The sequence below is a fragment of the Vombatus ursinus genome, unplaced genomic scaffold (assembly GCF_900497805.2).
Source record: "Vombatus ursinus unplaced genomic scaffold, bare-nosed wombat genome assembly UNPS02010219.1, whole genome shotgun sequence".
NCBI lineage: Eukaryota > Metazoa > Chordata > Mammalia > Diprotodontia > Vombatidae > Vombatus > Vombatus ursinus.
In genome coordinates, this window is record NW_020949997.1 from 9,642,833 (window position 1) to 9,655,565 (window position 12,733).

General features: G+C 36.6%; 1 protein-coding gene across 6 annotated transcripts in view; it reads left to right on the forward strand.

Annotated features, from left to right (window-relative positions):
* The window catches only part of ABHD12 (abhydrolase domain containing 12), a 140,350-nt gene that overhangs the window by 39,272 nt on the left and 88,345 nt on the right, over positions 1 to 12,733 (forward strand). For 2 of the 6 annotated variants that reach the window (XM_027853903.1, XM_027853904.1), the window contains exon 1: positions 11,281 to 11,368. The exons of the other annotated variants lie outside the window; for them this stretch is intronic. In XM_027853903.1, the coding sequence (XP_027709704.1) occupies positions 11,313 to 11,368 (56 nt within the window). In that variant the 5' untranslated portion in view covers positions 11,281 to 11,312. Of the gene's footprint in view, positions 1 to 11,280; positions 11,369 to 12,733 lie in introns of those variants that run through there. 6 annotated transcript variants of the gene reach the window in all.

Below are 12,733 nucleotides of genomic sequence, written 5' to 3' on the forward strand. Positions count from 1 at the left end.
GAATAATTTTTTGAATTTTTTTTCTTTGAAGGTACTTTCAGGATTTATCTCATTCTCAAGGGCAGCAGCATCAATAAATGTTTAAATAGTCAAGTACTTAAGAGGCAAAGTGGCACAGAGTAATAGACCTGGAGTCAGAAGGATCTGGTTTCAAATTCTGCCTTTCACATTTCTTACTTCTTTAGCCATGGACGAGTCACTTGGCCTCTCCAAACCATAGTTTATTTATCTGTGAAATGGGGATGATACCTGGATTGCCCCTCTCAGAGGATTATTGTGAGCCTCAAATGAGTTAATGTATGTAAAATGCTTTGCAAATCTTAAAGCCTTCATCAGTGTCAGTTATCACCAACTATGTGGGGAGCTTTGTGCCCGTTGATGGGGGAGATGGAAAGTTTACATAAGATACCATCCTTTCCTTATAGACTAAGGAGCTTCCTTATAGTCTAACATTGACAGGTTGTATATGCTTTTATTAGACACTATAGTAATCTTGAATGCTTTTCTTCTGTAAATACTCCTGTTTTATCTTTCATGAGACTGGCTAATGTTTGACTTCACAGAACAAATCTTTTTTTTTTTTTTTTAACTAATAATTTAGATATGAAAGTAGCATGGTATAGTGGGAGAGAGGAGCCAGCCTTGGAATCAGAGGCTGTGTGACCGGAGTGTAAGTCATTCTTAAAGCCCCCGATAACTCTCTATGACTACAAGTAACAGAAGAGTTTTTGAATTTCTTTTTTTGAAGGGTACTTCTGTGTTGGATTATACATTATTTTGTTTGACCTTTTGAATCACCTAAAGACTAAGAAATTGCTTTTTATAGAGATGCATGTGGCTTCATAAGCCTGTGCCTTTTTTTTTTTTTTTTTTTTTTTTTGGCTAGGCAACAGGGTTAAGTGACCTGCCCAGGGTCACACAGCAAGTGAGTGTTATGTGTCTGAGGCCAGTTTTGAACTCGGGTCCTCCTGACTCCAGGGCCTGTACTCTATCCACTGTGCCATCTAGCTGCCCCCTAAACCTGTGCCTTTTAAAAAGCAATGGAGGACCCTTCAAGAACCTGCTGTTATGGTTTTTGACTGACATTTACAAAGCTCCCACCATTAATCCTGATGTCATTTTTCTTATAAATGAGTATATATAACTAACTTAAATGGGGCAGCTAAGTGGCACAGTGGATAGAATATTGGGCCTGAAGTCAGGAACTCATTTTCCTGAATTCAAATCTGGCCTCAGACACTTAGCAGTATGACCCTGGGCAAACCGTTTTACTTTTTTTGCCTTAGTTCCTCATCTAAAAATGAGCTGGGGAAGAAAATGGCAAACCGCTCCATTATCTTTGCCAAGAAAACTCCAAATGGGGTCATGAAGAGTTGGACATGACTGAAAATGACTGAACAACAACAGCAAAAAACCAACTAAAACAAATCGACTCTAGGAACTAGGCAGATATGTTGGAGTCAAGTTTGACAGGACAGCACAGTATTGATTTCCTGTTAACTCCTGGAATATTCCTTGGTCTTTAATATGAAGTATAGTCATATTTTAACGTAACCAATAGTGAGTAAGCAGCTATCAGTCTAGTAATTATCATAGCACGTTAAAGTGTCATATAAGGGATAGCTATTGTTATTATTAGTTAAGAGGGAAAAATTGTGATTAATTGCAATGGTTTCCTTAACAATTCATAACTCTGATAGATGATAAACTCCATTGTTTTTGTATCTTCAGTGTGTCTAGCACAGGACCTGGTACTTGGAAGCACTTAATAATTGCTGGTTAATTGAAAATATATCTCTTGCACAAGGATGAAGATGTTTTTGTTAGTTTGTGTTGTGCTCCCTTGCCATTTCACGCAGCAAGCACAGCATGAATTAACATCGTATTCTGCTTAAAGTTTGGTATAACTTTATATTTTCTAGATTCCAGTAGCTCAGGTTCTTATATTACTAAGTCTGAGAATTATAAGGAGTTCCCAAGGGAGAGTGTGGCTCTTAGTTGGTCATTGACTCTTCAGAGTGGAATGCAAGAATACCTCAGGATCCTTTGCTTGTCTATCTATCTTGGGCAAGCGTGGTGGCACAGTGGATAGAGTGTAGGATTTGGAGTCAGGAAGACCTGAGTTCAAATCCTGCCTCACATACTGACTAGCTGTGTGACACTGAACAAGTCACTTAACCATTCTGTGATTCAGTTTTCCCATCTGTAAAATGGGGATAATAATAACACCTACTTCACCAGGTTGTTAAGAGGATCAAATAAGTAAATGTATGTAAAGAACTTTGCAAACCTTAAAGTGTTATATGAATGCTATTATTTTTTTAATGCAATTATTTCAGCTTTTTCTACCGTACTATGCATTTCTAGTTATAAGGAACCTGTAATAGTGAATAGTGAAGTAAATGTTCATTGTGGAGGTAGAAAGCAGATTTGTATTTTAGCTGTTACTTGTGAGGTCACTTAGTTTCTCCATCATTAAAATGTGGGTCCTGACATTTGTGCTGCCTATCTCACAGGACTGTTGGGAAAACACCCTGTAAATCTTTAGTACTTCAGGGACATGTAATGTTGTTGGTATTGGCATTGACTTCCCAATGAGCATCACAACCCCTCTGTTACAGCTGATAGACCTTGAGACTCTGGTAGTTTTGAGTAACAATGAGGAGATTATAACTGTTAACATCTCAGGTTAAACAAATGAGTAACCTGATGTGCAATGACCTTGAAGCAATGACCTTCAAAGGGAAGGCCTCTTGGAAAAGAACAAAATCTACCCTACTGGGGAAAAGTGGTATGGGAGAAAGAACACTAGATTTGGGATGGGGGGAGCTAGGTTTGAGTCTAGGCTTCGCCAACTTTTACTAGCTATGTGACATTAGGAAATTCATTTCTTAGGACCTGAGTTTGGACTCTGTCTAATTCTTATATTGATGCTGTAGCATTGATTTAATAAAAATGTTTTATTGTTGCATTTACATTATAATAATTTTCCACCCACTCCTGTAATAAAAGCAATTAAGCCAAAACATCTGACATAAAAACCTTTTGTGATAGTATATACAATATTCTTCCTAGCAGTCTCCCACCTCTCTGCCACAAGAAAGAAAGGGAAGGAAAAGGGAATGAGCATTTATTAAGCACCTACTATGTGCCAGGCACTGTGCTAAGTGCTTTACAAACACTGTTTTATTTGAGATATGTTTTACTACCTCTTTTCCAGCATCTTCAATGATTTTTCTATTATTTAAGTTTGATTTACTTTGTTGTCATCATGTTCTTTTGGTTCCGTATATTTTACTTTGCCTTAGTTAATTAAAAATCTTCCTTTATTTCTCTGAATTTGTCATTATGCATTTCTTACTGCACAATAATGTTCCATTACATACATATACCATAGTTTTGAGGTGTTGTTGTCAGCTATTTCTTCAATCAGTGGTTCATTACCAAGGAATCATATTCAGCTTTCTATTATTGGTCATCTCCCATATCTACTCAGTTTTCATGTCTTAGTCTGCTTCCTCAATAAATCTTACCACCTTTCCCCTCTCTCTACTCATACACTTAGCACGCTAGTTCAGGCCCTCCTAACCTCTTGCTAGACTGTTGCAATAGCTTCCTTATTGGTTTCCTGGCATTTATTTAGTCTCTCTCCTCTTCAATCCATGCTCCATACAGTTGCCAGACTGATATTCTTTTTTGTTGTTGTTATTTTCTCTTTTTTTAAAGAATGTTTTTATTTTATTTTTTTTCAATTACATGTAAAACCATTTTTAACATTCATTTTTTATAATTTTTGAGTTCCAAATTCCCTCCCTCCCTCTTTTCCTCCCTTCTTGAGAAGGCAAACGCTTTGATTTAGATTATATTATACGTGCAGTCATGCAAAACTTTTCCGTGTTAGTCATGTTGTGAAAGAAAACACAGACCAAAAAAAAAACCCATAAAAAAATAAAGAATGTGAAAAATAGTATGCTTCAATATGCATTCAGATTCCATCAGTTCTTTCTCTGAAGGTAGATAGCATTTTCCATCACTAGTCTTTTGGAATTGTTTTGGATCATTGTGTTACTGAGAAGAGCTATGTCTGCCATAGTTGATCATCACACAATGTTGCTGTTACTATCACCATGTATTTTAAAAAATATATATTGTGTATCTATTTACTTGTGACCATGTCACTCCCTAGTATAAGACTATATAGACTATAAGCTCATTGAGGACAGAGACTATCTTATGTTTGCATTTGTATCCATAGTGCTCAGTGCTCAGTACTGGGCTCAATACTTGGCACTTAGTAAGTTCTTTTTTTTTTTCTTTTGTTAAATAAGAAATCATGCAAATAAAGTTTTGTTTCACTTTAATAAATTTGTCAGTACAATAAAAAAAGGAAAAATAAATAAAATAGTTTTTAATAACAAACACAGGCTTATTTTGCTTTAGTTCTGTAGAATACGCTCGTTAAGAAAACAGGTTCTGTTTTTGAGAAAAAAGGGAGAATATTGTCTTTGAGATGGTGTGAATAAGTGGTGTCCTACATGGAAAGGGGTCAACAACAATGATCTTGTGAAATTTCTTTCTGACTAGGGCCTGTCATCATTTCTTAAGTACTGGCCTGTAATAGAAAGCTCTTTTTTCCTGGAACTATGTTTGCTTACATTGAAATTTAAAGAATAAATTTTATTTGAAACTAAATTAGTTTAGTTCCTCATCTAAAAATTTGAAACTAATTGGTTTCAAATAAAATATATGGATTATGCTGTCTTAAATACAAAGCTCAGTGATCTACCTTGCTAGAGTGTCATCCCTATAACTTGTATTTGAATAACACAATATGGTTTGTGTATAGGCAACTAGGTTTTCCCAGACTTATGCAAACATAGCTTTTTGGTTGGGTACAGAGTCAGGAAGACCTGTGTTCAGATCTTGTCTCTGACAGTTACTGGTCATGTGTCTTGACAAATTCCTTAACGTCTTTGAGATTTGTCTTCCTTACCTATAAAATGAGAATAGTAATAACTGATAGGTCTACTTCACAGGGTTGATATGAAGCATAAATGATATGTATATAAAGCAAAACCCATAACTATGGTAGAGCAAGCAACTGGGGCTTTTACTAAGCTTGCAGAAATTTATGTGATGTTGGCAATGTTTGCATTCCTCCTCTAGCACAAAAAGAACCAAGTTTATCATCGTAATTCACAAGAAAATTAGTTAAAACAGGCAACCACCTCTCTGGGCATGGACATACCTCAAATGAGCTTGTTTTCTGAGTCTTCATGTCTTCCCTGATCCATGCCCCTTCCCACCCTACATTCTCCCCAGCAGTGACCTTAACATGTACCAAGGTCTTTATACATTGGTATCTTATCTTTTAAAAAATATTTTATTTTTCCCCAATTACATGTTAAAACAATTTTTACCTTTTTTTTTTTTAAATTTTGAGTTCTAAATTCCATCCCTCCTTCACTCCCTCCCTGAGATGGTAAGCAATCTGACATAGCTTATATATGTGCAATCACATAAGACATTTTTTTATTAGTCGTTTTATACAACAAGACTAAAACAAAGGAAAGAAAAAAATGAAAAATAGTATGCTTCAGTCTATATTCAGATAATATCACTTCTTTTTTTTGTTTGTTTTTTGTTTTTGTTAGGCAATAGGGTTAAAAGTGACTTGCCCATGGTCACACAGCTAGTAAGTGTTATGTGTCTGAGGCCGAATTTGAACTGAGGTCCTCCTGAATCCAGGGCTGGTGCTCTATCCATTGTGCCACCTAGCTGCCCCCAGATAATATCACTTCTTTCTCAGGAGGCAGAAAGCAGCATAGCAAGTTCTTAATAAATACTTATTATTGCACATCGGTTTTATTTCCAGGTTTTTGCTACCAAAAAGATTTCTTTGATGATTTTTTATATGATATATACCTTTGTTTCTGTCTTTGACTTCCTTTGGGCATGTTTCCAGTAAGGGGATTGCTGGACCACAGGAAATGGACAATTTATTCATTTTTCTTGTGGAATTCCAAATTCTAATACAGATTGGTAGGGCCACTTCACAACTCAACTAACCATGAAGCCCTGTGCCTCTGTTACTACAGCCACTCCAACATTGACTATTCATTCCCATCTATTTTTTCATATTTACCAATTTGCATGGAGTAAGGTAATGTAAACGTGAATTGTTTCAATTTGCATTTCTCTTGTAATTAGTGATTTGGAAGCATATTTTCATGTGGTCATTTGTAGTTTGCAAATGTTCTTTTGAAAGCTGATCATATCCTTTGGCTACTTATTTATTGGGGAATAGCTCTTGTTAACCATTTACTATACACTTCAAACTGCTTACATATTGTTAACCATTTACTATACACTTCAAACTGCTTACATATACTCTTCATACCATATGGTATAAGTAGATTCCTAGACTCTTAATATTTCGCAAGCACTTTTGGTTAAATGTTGTGACCTGAAGATGCTTAAGTGAATATTAGTATTGGGTAATAAGTAGATAAATATGTAGCTAAATTAAACATAAACTTATATCCTTGGCTATACTGAATAGATAATCTTGCAGGTATAAATGTTCTTTGAGTAACAAGAAACGGCTTCTTCCAGAAGGAGCAGGGGGATGGGAGGAGAAGCGACTACAGTTATCCAACCTGGAATTTGTGGCTATTTCTTGTCCCCAGAAACCATTTTAGCTACAGCTGAGAGAACTACTTATCCACCGTTGGAAAGCCAGTGAGTTGGATAGGTTTTGTTTAGCTTTGGAAGGTTGTAATAAAGACTATTTGGAATTTTAAGGCAACTGCAAGATGAGGTGCATCTTTTTTTTTTTTCCACTCTAGTAAGCCTTGGACTAAAATTTTATCATTGGACTTGCATACTTGAAGCCACTTAATTATCTTTTGAATTTCCTTTGTTCTTGACTTTGTCTTATGTGACCACAGATAAGGGCCTCCTTTTTAATCTTCTAATCAGAGTGTTTCATATTACCACCTTGATCTTATTGCTCAAAGCTGGGGAGGGGGGCAGATGAGAACTCCTTAGAATATGAATGTAATACATATTTTATTTGTTGGTTTTTAAAAAATGTTTTCAGAATTTCTCTGTCCAAAGATTTTCTTTCCCTTTTTAGTGTAAACCAGCAAAATAATACCATACAACTCTACCAAATGCTCATCTACTTTAGATTTTAACAGATTTAACTATGAACATTTATCCTTAATAAGAAAGTTAGCCTCTTATTGAGATTTGAGTGACTATGAGGAAATATCTCCCAATGCTCACATCCCAAATCAATTATTTCCGAGGTCTGTTGAGTAAAAAATCTTTGTAATATCAGTAATGGAAAATAACTAACTTACAATTCCTAATAACTCAGTATAATAATAACATCCATCAGTAGCACATCATCTTAATATATAACTAAAGCATAAGAAAGGGTATTCTATATTAATTTGGAAGACAGATCTGGGAAGTTGGGCCTTTCAAAAAAAAAATAGCACCAGTGTGTGAGTAGTCTCCATCTTGTTTAAATAGAAAGATTTTGACCAATTAAAAACCTCCCACCCAGAAATGAACAACACCCCTCCCCCCCAAGCCTTATGCCTTGCACTATTTCATTGAACTTAAAGGAACACTTTCTCTCCTTTCCTTTTCAAGACTCTGTATCTATACAGATGATGCATATCATTGCTTTGACTACCTCCATAGGAAAGTAATAAAATCTTAGAGTTACTGAGCTAGTATGGTTTTATTCAACTTGGCCTTGTTCCAAAAATTCTTGTCTCTGTCATGAGAAAATTCTGTCATTTCTATAGTATTCCTACTACCATAAACACAGCATCTTTGTGTATGTACAAGTACATGGAAGGCATTGCAATTCACATGTATGTTTCTTTAGAAAGCAAATGACTTTTTTTTTATGGTGGGGAGTAGTGGTGCCCTCAGGAACATGGAGGAGCCCCCAGTATAGAAACTCCACCAAGGCAGACGTACAACTCCTCTGTGACTTATAGTCTTAGACACTTAATTGGGGATGCTGAGAGGTTAAATAACTTGCCAGTGGTTACATAGTATGTATAGAGGCAGTACTTAAACCCAGGTCTTCCTGGTTTCAACATCAGCTCTTTAGTCATTTAACAGATATTTCCCCAAAAGAATATTTATTTATTTATTTACAGTTTTCAACATTCACTTTTATAAGATTTTGAGTTTTAAATTTTCCCTCCCTCCTCCCATGATGGCATGTAATCTGATATAGGCCACACGTGTACAATCATATTACTCATATTTCCACATTAGTCATGTTGTAAAGAAGAATTAGTTAATGGGTATTTATTACAAGCTTACTGTTGTCAGGCACTGTGCTAAGTATGTGTGATACAAAGAAAGACAAAAACATAGTCCCTGCTATTCCAATAGTGGAGAAGGCATGCAAAAATTATACATATGAGGTATATAAATGTAAATGTGTAAGTGAAATGTAATATCTGAAGGAAAGACACACTAGCAATGGGAGTTGAGGGTGAGGGAAGGAAATTGGGAAAGGACTCTTGCAGAAGGTGAGATCTAAGCCAAATCTTACAAGAAGACCTGAGTTTAGATCCAACCTCAGACACTTACTAGCAGTGTGATCCTGGGTAAGTCACTTAACCTTTTTGTCTCAGTTTCTTCATCTGTAAAATGAGCAAACCATTCCAATATATTTGCCAGGAATACTCCACATGAGGTCTCAAAGAGTCGGATGTGACTGCAAATGACAATGACAACCTGCCTGCCTCTGTTTCCTTAACTGTAAAATGGGGATGATAATAGCACCTACTTTTCAGGATTGTTGTGAAAATCAAATGAGATGATATTTTTAAAGTGCTTAGGCTTTGTAAAGCCTAGCACATAGTAGGTGCTTAATAAATCCTTCTTTCCATCTCTGGGCCTCAGTTTCTTCCTCTGTAAAGTAAGAGGGAGTTGGACCCGGTAGGTCCCTGTCTAGTTCTATATTTTGGTGATTTAAAGAAACTAATGATATTTAAGTGTATTTAAGTGTTTATGTTCCTTTTCAGGATAACAACAAAAATAATAGCTGACACGTTGTGCTTTAAGGCTAGTGAAGTTTAATGAATATTATCACATTTGATCCTCACAACAACCCTAACAAATGAGGAAACTGAGGCCAGAAGAGGTTAGATGACTTGCCCAGGGTTACACATTTATGAAGTATCTAAGGGAGCATTTGACTCCCAAGTCCAGAGCTCTGTCCTTTATGTAGGATTTTTGATTCAAGTTGGGGCAGTTTTTTTTTCCTTTCATTGTATCCTCAGCATTTGGCACACTGCCTGGTATCTAATAAGCACTTAGTAAATGCTTGAGCAGCTAGGTGGCGCAGTAGATGGAGCTCTGGGTCTGGAGTTAGGAAGACCTGAGTTCAAATCCAGCCTTAGATACTGTGTGATTCTGGGTAGGTCAGTTCCCTCTGTTTGCCTCAGTTCATCATCTATAAAATTACCTGGAGAAGGAAATGGCAAACCACTCCAGTATCTTTGCCAAGAAAACCCCAGATGGGGTCATGGAGAGTCAGACAGGACTGAAATGACTGAACAACAACAACAATGACAAATGCTTATTCCCTAACAGACTCACCATCCTGCCTTTCAGACCTTATCTCCAGTATTGTGTTCAGTTGTAGATGTCACTATTTAAGAAAAACATAATAAACTAGAGAGAACTTGAGGAAGGCAACCTGGATGATAAAGAGCCATGAGTCCCTTCTTGTGAGCATTAATTGAAGGAAGTAGACATATTTAGCCTGCAGAAGAGAAGACTGGAGGTGGAGGGGAAAGGGTGAAGAGAGCATGATACCTGTGTTTAAGTATGTGAAGGGCTTGTTATACAGAGGAGGAGTCAGACTTGTCCTATTTGTCCTTGGAAGTCAGGACCAGGAGCATTGGGTCAAAGTTGCCGAGAGATAGATTAGGGGGCTTGATGTTGGGAAAAAGTCTTAAGAATTAGCTGTTCCAAAGTGGAATGGGCTGTGTTAAGAGGTATGTGTATGGGGAGGGGTTGTCTTCCTCTTTGAACCTCTCTAAGCAGAGGATGAGTGACCCCTTGTTGAGTATGTTAACAGTAAGGATTGCTTTCAAATATTGGTTGGACTAGGTGATTGCTGAGAGGTCCCTTCTAACTTCAGTTTTGTGAATCTGAGACCTGGTTATGCCAGTTCTTATAAATGAGAAAGAGGAGATATTATATAGCCCAACTCCTTCATTTTGCAGCTAAGGGAACTGAAAAGTTTGGAGGTGGTTTCAAATCTCCCTTATTGCATTACTGTGGAGTCAATGACCTTAACCTCCTCTCTAGAATATAAATCCCTTGAGAACAAGGTTTGTTTTTGTTTTAGTCTTTGTATGCCCACAGCCTGTCACACTGCCTGGCAAATATTAGGCACTTAATGCTTATCAGCCAAACAAGGATTAAACCAATAAGACAAATAAATGGTCATGACTTAAAAATAATTTTCAAAAATCCTCAGACTCATCAAAATTCTATTTGCCTTACAGAAGTTTTGTTGGTTTTACCTGAGTTTACCAATTTTAGGAATGACAGTGGGAATGACTTCTGGATTTGGAGTCAGAGGATATCAGGTTCCCGTCCTAGACCAGTCCTTGTGTGACCTTGGACAAGTTACTTAACCTCTCTAGGACTGTTTTCTTCCCTGTAAAATGAAGGGATGCACTAAGTGGTCTCTGAGCGCCGTTCTAGATCTAAGTCTTCTAGCTCTTGCTTTAGTCCCCATCATGCTACTTTGGCGTCTTGTACCAGTAACAATTTTAGGTTTAATGATTTAATGGAAAGAGCTTAAATTGGAAATTAGAAGATATGGATGCTGGCATTTTAATTTCTTTAATTCAGTTTTTTTCATCTGTAAAATGAGCCAATTAATATCTTTTCCCATCTTTAGCTAACAGAAGCAAAAAAGTCTGAAAATGATTTCTGGTTCTCTGGAATTTGGAATAAGAATTCCAAATTTTTCCTGAAATTCTTCAGCAAGATATCTGAATTTCAGAATGAGAACTTCTAGCAAGATTTTAATTACTTGCCTCCTAAAGCAAAGTAATTTCTGTCCTGGGGACCTGTTGGTTCCCCTTCCATTCATCCTGAAGTTGCTTCTCAACAGTTAGCTCTGATTGTCTGGGAGAGGAGCTCCTCCCCTTTTCTTTATAATGTTGTGGTGGAACTTCTCTCCCTGCCCCTTTTGCATATGCTATGGTTGCCTCTGAGCATGTGCAGGCACATGCCTCTTTGTCAGCAGTATGAAAGTCTGCAGGTCCTTTTTCCGTGTCCTACTGAGGGGGAGCTGGATATGGAGGTGAGAATGGATGTTCACATTTAGCTCTATATTCTTTGGAGTTTTTTATTTTTAAAGGAATAAGATTTCCTGCTTTACAAATCTTGTTTGTTTGGTTTACATAACTGAAACTCCTACATGTTTTTGTAGGTTTCATAGGATTCAGGATTGGGAGGAAGCTTAGAGATCACCTAGACAAGCTCTTTCATTTTACAGATGATGAAAGTCTCCGAGGCATGAACTGACTTGCTCAAGCCCACACAAGTTTTGCTGAGATTGCTTTGAAACTTGGATAGAGCAGTGTACTTAATTTGGTTATTACAGATTGGCTCCATTCAGTCTCTCCTCCTCCCTCTCCCCTCCTCCATCTCATTTAATTGATTTAATTCAGAAACTGAGATAAAAAAGACCATGTTGAATAGTGATTTAAATGTCCTTAATAGTGGAACTTGTTTCAAGGTTGTGTGCTCTGTAGGAAGCAGGGTCTGGAATCATCTCTGATTCTGACTCTTATCCTTCAGCCCTGTCAATAGAATTTCTAATTAATGGATCTTGGGTAGAATATGTATTAGAAAGCATAAAATAATGGTGACATTTTTTATTAACTGTACTCTATCCCACTAAGGCAAAGGAACATATGCCTTTCTTTGGAGCAGATAAACTTTACGCAAGTGAGAGAGAGTGTATAATGCGTCTTGATCCTGCTGTCTAATTTTCTTTTTGCATGCAGCTTGTTTCTTTTCTAATTTTATTTCACTTTTCTTGATGCCTTTAGTTTTTCTTGTTTTCTTATGTTTTTTCTTATTTTTCCTGTTTCATTTATTTTTTCATTTTTTTTTCTGAATATATCCCTCTTCTACCTAGAGAAGTCATCTCTTGTAACAATTATCAGAAGGGAAAGAGAAAAAATTCAGTCCAGCAAAACTAACCACTATGTGGATTGTCTGACAGTTACGCCACAAAGGCGTGAATTTGATTTTATAACTTGAATTTAGATTATGTCATTGCCTCCTTCACAAGAAACTGTGCTTTTTAATATGATAGTAAAAAAGTCAGTGTTTAAATTAAGATTGGGGAGGAGGGTGTGGAAGGAGGCAGGATACATACAGGATGTTCTTAATGAGGCATGATCAATTGCCCAAGTCTTATTTGGGATAATTGTGGGTTTTTTTTTTAAATCTGGAGCATCCATTTAGAACATATTTTTAGGATACACCTGCATAGTACAAAAAGGTGTTGAGAGGCTTAACTTGTTTGAAACCAAATACTTTGGTCCATATGTTAATATTATTCATTCTTCTCATTATCATCTTGCCAAGTATGCAGACCCCTGTTTTCAAGTTCTTTTTTTGGCCTTTGTTCAGACCAAAAATTGTTCAGATTTTG